This window comes from Thermobia domestica, chromosome 5 (genome assembly GCF_964235325.1).
Source record: "Thermobia domestica chromosome 5, izTheDome1.hap1.1, whole genome shotgun sequence".
In the NCBI taxonomy this organism is placed as follows: domain Eukaryota; kingdom Metazoa; phylum Arthropoda; class Insecta; order Zygentoma; family Lepismatidae; genus Thermobia; species Thermobia domestica.
The window spans coordinates 293,754,994-293,769,343 of record NC_137458.1 but is presented as its reverse complement, the minus strand read 5'-3'; the positions used below and the strand labels follow the sequence as shown (position 1 = coordinate 293,769,343).

At 35.7% G+C, this 14,350-nt stretch overlaps 1 protein-coding gene across 13 annotated transcripts in view; it reads left to right on the top strand.

Annotated features, from left to right (window-relative positions):
• The window catches only part of LOC145686704 (uncharacterized), a 101,827-nt gene that overhangs the window by 42,703 nt on the left and 44,774 nt on the right, over positions 1-14,350 (top strand). For 4 of the 13 annotated variants that reach the window (XM_081760263.1, XM_081760268.1, XM_081760264.1 and 1 more), the window contains one exon: positions 6,027-6,125. The exons of 4 other annotated variants lie outside the window; for them this stretch is intronic. In XM_081760263.1, coding sequence (XP_081616389.1) covers positions 6,027-6,125 — 99 coding nt within the window. Of the gene's footprint in view, positions 1-2,464; positions 2,555-6,026; positions 6,126-14,350 lie in introns of all 13 variants that reach the window. 5 more of the 13 variants (XM_081760260.1, XM_081760259.1, XM_081760257.1 and 2 more) reach the window with 2 other exon arrangements.

The following is a 14,350-nucleotide window of genomic DNA, read 5'->3' as shown; positions in this document are numbered from 1 at the left end:
TTGACTTTGGGTTGAAATTTGAGAAGGAAATTCGACACCCAAAAGAAAAAGAAACTAATATGATAAACTATGGTCCAACCATATTTGGGCTAAAAAGAATTATCCCGATATCTTAATTACTGTCCACACAGCAGCGGATTAAAAAAGTGACACCCGTGTGTGCCACTTTGGTCACCTGGGTCCGAAAGGGTTAATGAACATATCAGGGACGCTGAAAAAAAAGTATATCAAATCTCTGTAACAGCAACATTACCTTGAACGGATCAGACTGCTCGGCGTTTTCCTTCGAACAAATAACAATGAAAAGGAAGTTTTTAAATCTATAGTCCAAAATTAATCGTTTACGTGGAAATTCAGGTAAAACGCGGATACCTTTGTTGGATAATTACAATTTACATGAGTGTGCGCATATACATACAAATAATAATAAAAAGATCACATAGTTATCAACACTGAATATTAAGTAGTTACCCTCATCAAAGTATGGTCGTCCACAAATATGTTTTCTTTGAGAGAGTGCTTGTTACACAAATTAACTGGGTGCAAGATTACGTCAGCAAACTTTTCCTCGTAAAATAGTAAGAAAAAAATATTGTTTTGGCCTGAAAAGTGAGTTACCACACGAAAGTTTATCTGATCTGATATGATCAGTAATAAGTATTTGTAAAAATATTTAACGTAGATACGTCTGATCGTTTTCGACAAGGTAATCAGTAAGCTTAGCTTCTTTAAGTAAATCCAAAAAGACAGCATCTACATTGTGGTTTTTGGATGCTGAAACCAGTGCGTGCGTAGAATTCGTACTTCATCCGAATATCAGTTAATTTTATTGCTAAAATTTACTGCACTGTAGCTATACAATGGACTTTTCTTATTGACCTAGCTCTGACAACTGTAACTTAGCATTTCTATGCTCGACAAATGTAAATTAGTTACATTGTAATATACACACATCAGTAGCAATCATAGCTATAAACTATATATATTTCTCACCCAATTTCTCGTGTTGTTCAAAAAATATGTAACATCGACTTTTTGCTGACTTTCAGCAGCGTCAAGACTTAGGTAAGAAACTGTATTTGGTAAAGACACTGTATATGGAAATTGCATGTTTACACTCATAAATTGCTTCACAGAATACACATTTCAGAAAGAACATATTAGGGATGCCAGATACAACGATGCCCCTTTCAAAATACCTGAAAGATACAAAGCATAAACAACATTGATGAAGGAAATTGATTTAAAAAAAAAAAATCATTCATAGAAAGACAGGTACACAGACTTTTTTCATTCGAAAATTAAATTTGAACATGGGCACTTCGAGCAAATGTTGGAATAACTTAATCATTGACACTTTCACCATTGTCATCAACTATTGAAGAAAGAAGATTTAAGGTGTACTCTGTGGAGTAGCTAGATGTTTTATTTAAAAGTGTAAATTTTTAGTTTCCATATACCATATCCCAACCAAATACCGTTTGTTGTTTAATTCTTCTATTCAGTCTCTCTACTAAAACCGGAAGTGATGTAAATAATCTACTTCCGGTTTTATGTGTTGTTGTCGAAGAGTAAAAATAGTAACAGATATCGAAAGCGGTTTTGTGCAATCAGTTAAGCGTGTGAAGAACATATTTCATTTCCACTCAAATCTCTCTACTAAAACCGGAAATGGTAGATATATATTGCCACTTCCAGTTTCAATATTGAGAAAATATTACGCTATACTAACCACACTCCTTCACGTAATGTGCACGTGACACTGTTACTTGTCAAACAACCATAAAAGTCGGAAGGAGCAAAAATAAGTAACTTTTGAGTTCATAACTTAATCCGAGGTAGTTTATTCGGGGTCTATAAGACCCCAGCAAAGATTTACACGGACAGCGCATCCACTTCCATGAAAATAAGATCTTATGCACTCGTGACTTTTCATTTCTCTCGTCTGCATAACGCTTTTCCACGGGAACGCATGCGCCATCTGTAGAACTCTTTGCTGGAGTCTTAATAGATCCCAGATATATTGTGTGGGGTTAATTATTCACTTGTTACATTAATTTCATGAAGATATTTTTATTTTTAGCTTAAGTAAAATAAAAATACTGTCTGAAAATCAAAGAAATGAATATAAGTATGAATTCCTCATGTTCGGTAACAAATTCTGAAGTGCATCTGAGTTAATAAAATAATGACAGTTTTATACAATGTATGTGAAACATGTACAATGTCCTATTTAATATTCCGAACAAATACATAACATATGTCATACTGCTGTTACTTCTACAATTATTTGTAACATGAACATTTTTTGATATCTCACCGATGTTAGTTTAGAATTTTTAGTTTATTTGTATTGCTGTATTGCTTCTATGGAAAGATGATGTCATATGAAATATTTGCACCAAACCTTTTGCACACCATCCGATACATCGATTGACAAACATGAACATTTAAATTTTCGCAGATATCATCTGAGGAAAGTAAAAATGTTACAGTTTCGTCGGAAAATAATAGTCAGACTTCCTGGAATTCATCGACAGCTGTATCAAGGCAGGTGGGTGGGAATTTCTTGGCTGACCTTTAACTCTGCAAAAAATGAGATGAATTTACTCATATTTTTCCCACTCTCATCTTCGTTTGACGTCTTTTTTATTTCTTTATTTAGTTATGTAGCTTTTTTTATGTATTATAGTTCATTAAGGATATGAAAAAAACTCAGTTAAAAATATGTTCAACTGTTTACATTTGATGAATTGGTTTTCAGATATACGTTTGCTTGTTATTGATTGTAGTGGAGAAAAAGGATAGATATACGTTTGAAAATCATATACAAGGGAAGAAATGTGGAATTGTATACTTGATATTTTATTTTCTGTTTTAGACAGTTGGTCGTAATTTTATAGTAACCAGTCAATTATTCTGTATGCATAATCAAGATTTTTTTTGAAAGCTCATGTTTACAAAGTTCTCCATGGTGTAAACATCTGTAATATTCTAACTTGAAGGTATTTTCAATGTAAAATATTTGAGAGTGAAACCACATCCAAACGCTGCACGAAATATGGGCCACCGTACAATATATGGAAAGAATTAGTATTTGAAAAGAACTATATTTGAATATAAATAGATAATTGACAATCTAGTCGAAGTATTTCTTTGAAATATTATATATATAAATTCAGTTCATATCCACTAAGAATTCGTTATGATTTACTAAATTTCTTCATTAAATATAGCAATGTTTTAACATGAATAATCTTGCTGTGTTCCTGCAACTTAACGCCTTAATAAAATATGGACGGACATTGAATGTATTGCATATGGAATATATCACTTAACGCCGAATGTAATATTCTGAAGAAATAAACCACATTTTGTGTTAAAGCCTGGATATTGTTCTTGAAGTAGAAAACTAAATCTTTTAGCAAGAGTTTATCGAAGAACAGCTTCTGGTGCTACTTCCGTGTCAACAACACTTATATTATACTTCTTGGATTCTACTGACAAACATTTGTTACTCGAGCAATCTTGTTAATAAACAAAAGAATAAGAACTATAACCATAATTGGCTTTACTTATTGACAGTCATTTGTTCGACAGATTGTGTTGACTCTGAATGCCTTTGCTCCAAGAATATTAAGGCGAATATGTAAACAATATATTCCTGAAATATTCCTAAATATTTCTTATTTAGTGGTGGAATCTGTTTTTATGAATAACATATAACGCACACAAAACGATTATCGAAATATGGAAACAATTGTGTTGATTTCTTGGCATGAATTTTATCACGTTGCAGTCCAAAAAGCTTTTTAAATCTTACAATACGACATTGTTCAGTAATAGTTTTAATGACTAACCCATAAATGTAAGCTTTGTATTGATATATATATATTTTTTAAGTGGTAATCGTTTAATTTTTGTTTGGATGTTGATTGATATTTGTTACATTTCTTTTTAAATTTTCTGTTAATGTTGGTTAACTCCTTTCGCATAGTTGTGTTTTCGTGGTATTGGGATGTTATGTCATTTTTTTTAGTTCATAATTCTCTAGCAAGGCACATGTGTGTGTACAAATAAGGAGACTTAAAAAGAATGATTCTAAAATCAGAATTTCCAAATGTCCAGGTATCGTGACATTCATGATTAAATATTTAAAATTATTTTTACCTACAGCAGCAAATATATTAATTTGGAATGAAAAGGTAAGCTACATATCATTATTCAACATTATTTTTCTGAAAACTTTATATATATATATATATATATATATATATATATATATATATATATAACTTGAGTGTGCTGTTCGTTTCAGTGTACATATGGTATACAAGGAACTAAAACGTGTAACAGGCCAAGAAATGCCTGTAAGTAAAGAGTCCGTGAGTACAGAAGCAGAAAACATAGCAAAATATGTACTTGATTCTTTTGCGTTACTAATTTATCTATCAAATCGAAAATTTGTATATGACGAACAAGTGGTTTAATGTATCAAAATCGTTTTCCAGGTGAACTATGTGTAATATCTCGTCAATTTTTCTTTCAAGTAAATTTGAAATGTAGAGAAAAATGTTGGGAAGCTAAGATTGAAAAATGTAGAAGAAATATTTCGAGGCTCAAACCTTAAATTAAATTAAATTTTAAAGAAATATTATTAGACCCAGGACTTACCAATAGACAGAATACTTAATAATAATAATAACAAATTAATTATAATAATACCTGTAAAATATTTTGTTTCCTACATTGAGCATTTTTCTCCAGCATTAATTTGCGGACACTGAAAGATACTACACGCTATTAAAAAAAGAAAAAGAAAAAGAGAGAAATCATAATCGCTGCAGTTATAAGAGAGGGAAGAAATAGAACTGACAGTTAGCATCAAGAAAAAACATACGTATCATTTTTCATTATATAATGTATATCTTCTTATTCTGTGATTCAAATGCAAATACAGAATTGAATTGTGGATGTAAGATTGATTTGTGGATTATACTCAGGAGCTTGTGGAGGCGGTTACATGCAGTAACAACAGTTCAAAATAGCCTTCACTTCCTTTTTTTGATAAATATAAGCAAATGTTCGTATTTCATAAATATTTAGTAAATGAATGAAAGTAAGCAGTGCTGTCTTAAATAAATAAAATAATAATACCAAAATGCTTAATTACTCCTGTGGTTAGTTCGGATTTCGATTCTCGATGGTGATGCAGTATCCATCAGCTTTAAAGGGTATAGAACGCTAAACTAACCAAAGAAGCATAATGATTGAAAAGAAAAAGAAGAAAAAACGATGCAGAAAGAATCGTAACTTGCTAATTTTGTTAATGTTCCAAAGGTGGGCAAGAACAGTGAGCAATGTCTACAATTATAACCCAGTCCTCTAATATATTTTTAGTGACAAAATTGCTGCAGCAGTTCATACACTTCAATTTAAAATATGGAACACGGTTGGATAATGGATACCTATTACTGAGACTGTGTAGTTTGTCGTTTGATATACGCAGACAAATAAAGACGAAACATGTGTTCAAGAAAGTGGCAATTCACAGAGTAATGGCTTGAGTGTTGGGAGCTAAAACAAAATTTAAGCACCTAATTGATACCATATTATCGCAGATGCAAGAAAATTGGAAGTTGTTAATGATTAGATGCTCCAGTGCTGGGAGCAATAGTAAAGCCAGATTTTGTTTAAAAAGCCAACTTAAGCATTTAAAAAATGTAATTGAAACCAGAGTTAAATATCAGAATTCCAGAAAGAGAAGAAGGTTACCTGGGAATAGTGAAAAAGAGAATTTTATGGATTGAATCAAAATAATAATAATAGTAATCCATCATAGCACAAAGACACTTAAGTGAAACGGAGCAACATAGTACTATTAAAATACCAGTTGTAACAGAGCATGTCTATAACTTCGGTAATTTGTGATATTATATGATTTGACTAAAAATCTCTCATTCCAGTTTGTAAAGTTTGTTTTTCTTATATTTTGTACTATCCCAATGATACGTAAATTTTCATAGGTGACATCAGGAGCAGCAGTTTCAAATGTTACGGTTTCATCAGGGAATGCGGTAGCACAACAGTGGAGTCAGTCAGGATCTGTAACGTCGACTCAACAGGTTGGTGAAGTGAACCGTTCTGAGTTAGGCTCTACCAATTTTGAATCGCTTCTGTATTAGTCCCATCTGCTCTTTTGCGAGGTTTTTCCGTTGTTCAGTATGTAGATTCTGGAAATACTTGCTTAACTTCTATTTCTTTTGTGGTGTTGTTCATCTCTTCTTGATTCATATGGTTGATGAAGGGACATCATTAAAAATGGTTCACTTAATGGATTGTTGAAATTTAAATTGTAAATTTATCCATTAATAGTTTTTCAAGTTATTTCTCTTGTATTATATGTGTGGCGCTGAAGGCCTTGTAAGCTCGATATTCATGGATGAAAAATACGTACTTGTACACTATCGCTCAAAAGTTTTCGAACACCCCGGGTTTCTGTAAGCAACTACTGTAATTCTATTATTTTGGCACGAGAACTTTACCGCTCTGCATCACAGGTACTCCTGCCGATAGCATCAAATTTGACGACAGTTGAATCGAGATCTGAGAGGTACTACAGATGATATGTCAAAGTATTATTATTAAAATTGAAACCAAAAAAGACAATTTGATATAGATATTGCACAGTATAAAACAAGAGTGTGGAAGGTGAGGCATGATATTAGTTTTATTGGAAAGTATAGACATAGAAGGTCAATGCAGTGACAGAAATCAGAAAGAGAAAGTAGTTTTCCAAATTTTGCAGTTACCTTATAGATATGCTGGCTTTAAAAAACCTGAAAACACCATGCTTTGAAAAATGTTTAGGACGGTCAATATATATCGTTCTCTGCTCAATTGTCGCTCAGTGGAAGCGTATGTGTAATGCTCGTCGTTAGTATTTTAACGAGGAACAATGGAGAGTACGAAACCATCGTAAACATTTTTCAAATTATGGTATTTTTGGTGTTTTAAATGTTAGCGTATCAACAAGCTATAAAGAACTGCAAAATTTGGAAAGTTACTTTCCCTTTCAGATTTTTGTCACTACATTGACCCTCTGTGTCTATACTTTCCGATCAAAACAGATAATCTTTCCACACTTTTGTTTATACTATGCAATATCTATATCAAATTGTCTTTTTTGGTTTCAATTTTAAGAATTAAGAAGTTGACATATCATCTGCAGTACCTCTCAGACCTCGATTCAACTGTCATCAAACTCTATGCTTTAGGCAGGAGTAAATCTGATGCAAGGTGGTAAAGTTCTCGTGCCAAAATAGGATCACAGTAGATATTTATAAAAATCCGGAGTGTTTGAAAACTTTTGAGCGATAGTGTATGTCTCAGGGGACATGTCTCCTATATCATGCGCATAAAATGATATCTGATGTTATTCTGACAGTTCAGGTTTTACAGCGAGAACCGCATCATCTACAAACCGTACTGATAGATACGTAACCTTTTTACCTTCCACTGAAACACAAATAAAATTAAATTTCTAATTCAACACCCCACGGTTGTGCCCTTTAGGCCAAGGAGACGAATGATTGATGAAAGTAAGTGTTAATAAAATAATTGGTGGAATGAAAAGTTGGGAGGAAACGGGAGTACTCGAAGAAAGCCCACAGACAAAATGTCTCTCATCAGAAAGTCACATGGCCTGAAATCGAATCAGGGGCCCCTCGCACCAGAGGTGAGCACTCTACAACTGATCCACCATGCTTCTGTGCCAAAATTTAGTCTTCTTTGTGTAAACAACTTCGTCACTATTTATTTTAAATATATTGAATGAAGACGCAGTATCTCGGTTGGACGTCTCCGTTCGGTTACACTATCTCGTTGTCATTTTGCCCCTTGGAAACTTGCTTATTCATTCATATAAACATTTTTGATTATTCTCCAATCCTTCTGTTATATCAAACTTCTTTAGGAATCCCGTCTAAATTACGTAGTTCACCCGGTTAAGAGCTTTTCTTGATCAGTAAACACGTTACGCACTTTTTTCGTTTTTTCCATAAAACTTTCATGTATTACTCTTATTAAGCCAATATCTCCTGAGCCCTTACCCCGACTTTTTCACTCAAACTTTCACATTCGTTCTTCCGACATCCGTCTGTTTTACATTCGAGATACAGTTTCCTGCTATATGATAGTAGGCTAACGGGTCTGTATTTTTCTGGATCGATTTCTTATCCCCACGATTGTCTCTACAAAATTCAATCGACGTCGCAACATTTCTTTCTTCCTTTCCCTTCCTATTGTTAATTAACTCAATTTTGTACATATTGTAATCTATAGTAGATACTGTACACGGGTTATTTTTTAACTCATTTTTTATGACACAAGTTTTATACAAGTTGTTTTATACAGAGGTCTTTGAGGTTGACGGTTAGGAACCTCCTGTCCGTAGCAGCGCGGAGGTAGGATGGTGTCTCCTGCCCAGTGCAGCGCTAAGATGAAAAGAACCTCTTGCCCGTAGGAGCGCGGAGGTTGGTTGATGATCTCCTGCCCAGTGCAGCACAGAGACAAAAAGAACCTCTTGCTCAGTGCAGCGCAGAGTTGGATTGGTGTCTCCTGCCCAGTGCAGCGCGGAGACAAAAAGAACCTGTTGCTCAGTTCAGCGCAGAGGTGGATTGGTGTCTCCTGCCCAGTGCAGCTCGGAGACAAAAAGAACCTGTTGCTCAGTGTAGTGCAGAGCGGAGACAAAAAGAACCTCTTGCTCAGTGCAGCGCAGAGGTGAATTGGTGTTTCCTGCCCAGTGCAGCGCGGAAACAAAAGGAAGCTCCTGCTCAGTGCAGCGCAGAGATAGAATAAGAACCTTTTGTCCAGAGCAGCACGGAGGTAAGGTTAAGGAATCTTTCCTACCCAGAGCAGCGCAAAGAGAGGGGTAAAAATGATTATCTGAAACTGATGTTTTCTTGGTCTTGACATGCTCTTTTATAGCCGTCTTTTAAAAGCGGAGCAGTAAAAAGGTTGTAGGTGTCTTTTGTGGCTCTCCGTGTCTTTCTTTGTACTTCTTTGTAGGTGACTTCTTTCGGCTGCTTTACGATTCCCGTACGGAAGCACATGTTGATGTTTACAAATAGGGGATATTGCAATATATATGCTGAATATAGTAGTGGACCTTCCATTCATACATTGCGCCTACCTATTGACTTCACAACTATTTTCTTGTTCTTTAATTTTTTCTCTATACTTTTTTCCCTCTCTTGTGATGAAGCATTTGGAGTGTGCCCTTTTATTGTGTGTAATCATTTTTTAAAGGGAAATTTGCTAGTACTCGCAATGATAAAAAAAGGGAATTTGCTGGTACTCACCATAATTATATTATTACAGTAACTTCTATACTTTAAACATATCGTCCGACATATTGTCAGTGTCTCTAGACCACTTGTTGTCTTTGGTACCAACTGCTGAATGACGTCATCGTAGTAGTCATGGCTCCATATATCTGCTAGGGTTAAACAGTGTGAGAGGCAGTTCTACTAACGTGATAAACACAATGGCCATTTATGTTAGTGTTACAGTGATGCGCAGCGACCGAAATTTGTGAAATAAAATTATTAGCAGTAGTAGTAGCAAAGTGAAGAATGTTGCTTTCTGTTGTTCTCATATATAGTTTAAGTAACATACTTTTGTATTTTATATTTAAGCGGCTCGGACGAACATTATGGTATGTCACATTTTCTAACTTTCGAGTAAACTGAAACGAAGGTTTATTATACCCATGCAATTCAATGGAATGCACACACCAAACAAGCTTCCCTTGCTATCTGCGAGCACATTTCTGAAATTAAACTACCTACATACTTTTCTGTCGTTCGATCACAACACATTCCATCAATAACTCAATTTAATCCGAGCCCTCATTTATAAAATTCATTAAACTGTTCAAAAACGAGAAAAGAATCCATTACAGAGTAATTTCTGTTACGTTCCAACGAGCTTACAACGATTAGATTCTGCAGCACGAAGTAACGGGGCGAATCTTAAGTCTGCTTTCTCCTATCCTAGAAGCTTGAAACTTTGGTCATTACAATATTCGAGCAATGCGGCAGGGGTTACAGTGAACAAGAATCTTTCACACTACATTTTTTTTTTTTTTTTTTTTTTTTTTTTTTGAAATGTATAGTACTAGAAGTCAGCAAATGAAATTCGCTTATTGTATTCATGTTTTTACAAGAGAACAATGATAATCATATGTCTGTGCTGAAGCCTAACCATTATGATGATGACAATTTTTAAAAATCAAATCACAGTTGTCAAAACAAGAAGAAAAATACATAGTAGTCTAGAAAACAAATAAAAATAAGCTCATTATATAGATAGTATAAGCTTCTTCTATAGTCATTGGAAAGCCGAGTATTAAGAAGCCAGTATTTATAAATATATTACAGGCAGGATAGAAAAAATCGTGATTTTTTAAAAATAATTTTTGTTGATTTTTTTTATTTAAATCTTTCTCCTAGTATAATAGAAGTCGCTAATTAAAGAGCAACATTAGGAATTAGAATTAAATGTTAAATATGCAATTTAAGTGGAAGTATTGGGGTTCAATTTTGAATTAATCCCCAGTCGTAATCTGTTTCAATCCCAAACAATGTTTCTTAAGCATTAAGGAAAAAGTACAGCAACGTTTATCAACATAGTATTGTTTTGTTCATGAAAGTTATTGATATTTGGCAGGGACATATTAAAAAAAATTAAAAAAAATATTTAAAAAATCGATCATCCAGAACTAGCTTGCGGCTCGAAATACATATAAAATACGTATTTGCCTAGTTATAAAACCGAAAAAGAAAAAAAAAAAAATTCGGACAGGGGGTCGGATTCCTCTAAAATACGCCCCTATTATCTAGGAACTAACAAACAGACGCGGACACAAAAGAATTTTCGTCTTAAATGTCGATGGTGGTTTCCCCGGTAACATAGATATACAAACCCTGTTTTACGAAGAGAAGAAAGCAGAATTGCCCGGTTAACCGTTCAAAACGGAATTTTCCCTAATCGTCTGCACAAAACACTCGCTTTCATACTGTGCTGTACATATACAAGGTGATTCTTTATAGGGTTTACAACTGCAATTAGTTATAATTCTTTATTGGAACCACATACAAACTTGGTTTATATGTCATTATACTGCAAAACACTTCAAGTATTTTGTGACAAATCCATTATGGCTCAATATGTGCACCTGCGGTCATCCTCGGTGGGTGTTGTGATGCGATGTTTTAGCTCATTAACATTATCAGGTAGGGGAGGGATGCACACCTTATCTTTCACAAAGCCCCACAAAAAGAAGGCAAGTGGCGTGCGATCTAGAGACTGTGGCAGCCAGGCAATTGGTCCACCACAACCTATCCACTTATCTGGGAAACGATGATCAAGAAATTCCCTTACGTCTTTCAGGTAGTGCGGCGGGGCGCCATCTTGTTGCCACCATAAGCAGCTATCGTGGTCATCTTCATCTAACTGTGGAACAAGGAAGTTCTGGAGCACATCGAGATAGACGATGCCAGTGATGGTGCTCTCAGCAAAGAAGATTGGTCGATACACCTTTGCTCTGCAAACAGTGCAAAACACGTTTACTTTCGGGCTGTCACAAACCAGCTCTACGTGCGCATGTGGATTTTCCGTGCTCCAAATACGACAATTGTGTGTGTTGACTCGGCTGGAAATGTGAAAGGTTGAGTCGTCACTTAATACCGTATTGTTCAAGAATGACTCATTACCACTAATGCGATCCAACATGGTAACAGAATTCATGTCGGGTATGTTTATCCGCTTCACTCAGTGCCTGAACCAAGGACAGTTTGTATGGCTTCATGCACAAACGTCTACGCAGAACAGTGGTCTGAGGGATACCAGTTTCGTACGATGCACGTCGTGTAGATTTTCGAGGACTGGGGACAAAACTCTCCCTAACTGCTTCCACCACATCATCATTCACGGGTGAGCGCCCTGGAGCCTTTGTGCGTTGCACAGAACAACCTGTGCCGCGGTGGCTCAATGGTAGAGCGTTCACCTCTGGTGCTTGGGTCTTGGGTTCAAACCGTGCTCCCGCCAAGTGAACTTTGTGGTGGACAAACACCATGTGCGTGGGTTTTCTCCCGTTTCCTCCCACTTTCTTCATTCCACCATTCCATTCATTACTCATCATCACCGTCTCCTTTAGCCTAACCGGCATAACCGTGGGACGTAAAACTCAAAAATTTCATTTTCATTTCATTTTCACAGAACAACCTGTTTCAACAAATTGTTCATTGTTGGTCTGCTGAGTGGTTTCTTGCCGTATTGTGTGCGAAACTTACGCTTTACACTCCTTGCTGACTTCGTTTCTTCAAACCAAAACATGCATTTAGCTCTTTCCGCACCAGTAAAAGTCTTCATTTTCAACGACTGACCGGTGGCGCCGCCTGTGGTCAACTCCGTATCTACTCACTACGTGAGTCAAACGTGAAGCGTTTTGCAGTATAATGACATATAAACCAAATATGTATGTGGTTCCAATAAAGAATTATAACTGATTGAAGTTGTAAACTCTATAAAGAATCACCCTGTATTTGAGTCTCATTGTATTGATTGTATCTACAATAATTGCAATAACAGAACAGAAATGGAATTTTACTTAGTTTCACTTTAAATTAATTTATTTCGAAATTTGATGTAAATCAACGATTTTTATTTAAATAATCAAATGATTTTAATCTTGATTTAAATCAGACTGCACCCTGTTACATGAACTAATAATATGCTTTCCTAATTACGAATCTTTCTTTAACAAAGTATTGTCACTTATGGAAATCTGTTTGGGCAGTTTCAAGAGAGAGAGAAATCGTTCTTTATTCTGCCACTACAAACTTTGAAAGAAACCTTTAATGTGATAGGAGATACAACTGATGTAGACAGAATCAAGTAAATACAATTCATAAAGAGAGAATCAGAAAAGAGAAAAAAGAACAGCACAGAATGGAATAGAGAAGCAAGAGAATTGTGCATGTTACAATTACCGGAACTAAAACCTCGTTTAAGCTCACAGAGCAACTCATGATCAGTGACGTACGCAAAATGGACCTGTCTTCGGAGGAGAAAATCAGCGCTGGGCTCACTGCACTAAACTAACTGCAGATGTTTAGTAATGTTTACGTTGGGGATTGAGCAGGGCAAGGGGAAGTGTTGAAGTTCATCCTAATGTCCCTCGAAAAACAATTAAATAGGTCTGCTTGCGTGTGTTGGTGCACTATCGTGCTGGAAGATTGCGTCGTCGTCGGTAATGACATTTGTATTGTAGCATGCATCTTGTGGCCTGAAATTTCTATAGTAACTCATCCTTTGAGAATAGTGATATGACCAATAAAATACAATGAAATTGCAGGTCACACTACTAGAGAGCCGTCGCCATATTTAGCAATAGGAAGTAGACAGTTCGGAGGATACGCTTCTTTGGACATCCACGATACATAAACTCTGCCTGTTAATGGAAACTAGGAGGAAGATGACTTTGTGGACGAAACATACATGAACCGTCGGTATTGTCCGGTTACCGACTATCCACGTATATTTTTAGCACCGTCATCTTCGCGCTACCCGTTGTCAGTAATAAGAATCTTCGAAGTCACAAATTGACCATTGTTATTAGAATCACGCTAATGGGCCTTACAGGATGGTAATGTTAGTACGTCCATCCGTTACTCCACACGATAACCCTTGAACGAAAGCAAATTCTTGAATTCTGTCTTTCGCAACCGATAGCTAGAGCGAATATCTCGGCAATTTTCGTTAATGGAATCAATCTGTTAACATCTTGACGAGTAATGTGGCTATCCATATCTCATTTTGTACTACTGAAACAAAGATGGTAGAAATTGTACATCTAGCCGTTAGATAGCAGCATACAACATCTAGCGGACGAAATTGAAACTTCTAGGCGTGATCCTGTTTACTATCTCTGCCCGAGTTTATTGAGGTTATCCAGCTCCTGTCGGACTGAGATTGTGGAAACAGGTGGTTCCAAATTCTGGTGAAGTGCTGTAGTCAGTTGTGCTAAGTCCCTTTTACTATGTTTCATTTCTGTCAGCTATTTCCTTTTTTCTGCCGATATCAGAGTTCTGTATGTTGTCATCACCTTGAACTGTTGCTTCTGTTAAATAATGATATTTTTAGATATGGTACTCCAGTTGTGGTCGAGAAGAGGACACACAGTTTGCCTTTTTTGAAAATGAGAACCACATACTACACACGTAACACATTGGTAATAAAAGACAGTCGCAGTGGGCGAATCTTCAGTGTTACTAACTCACAAAGA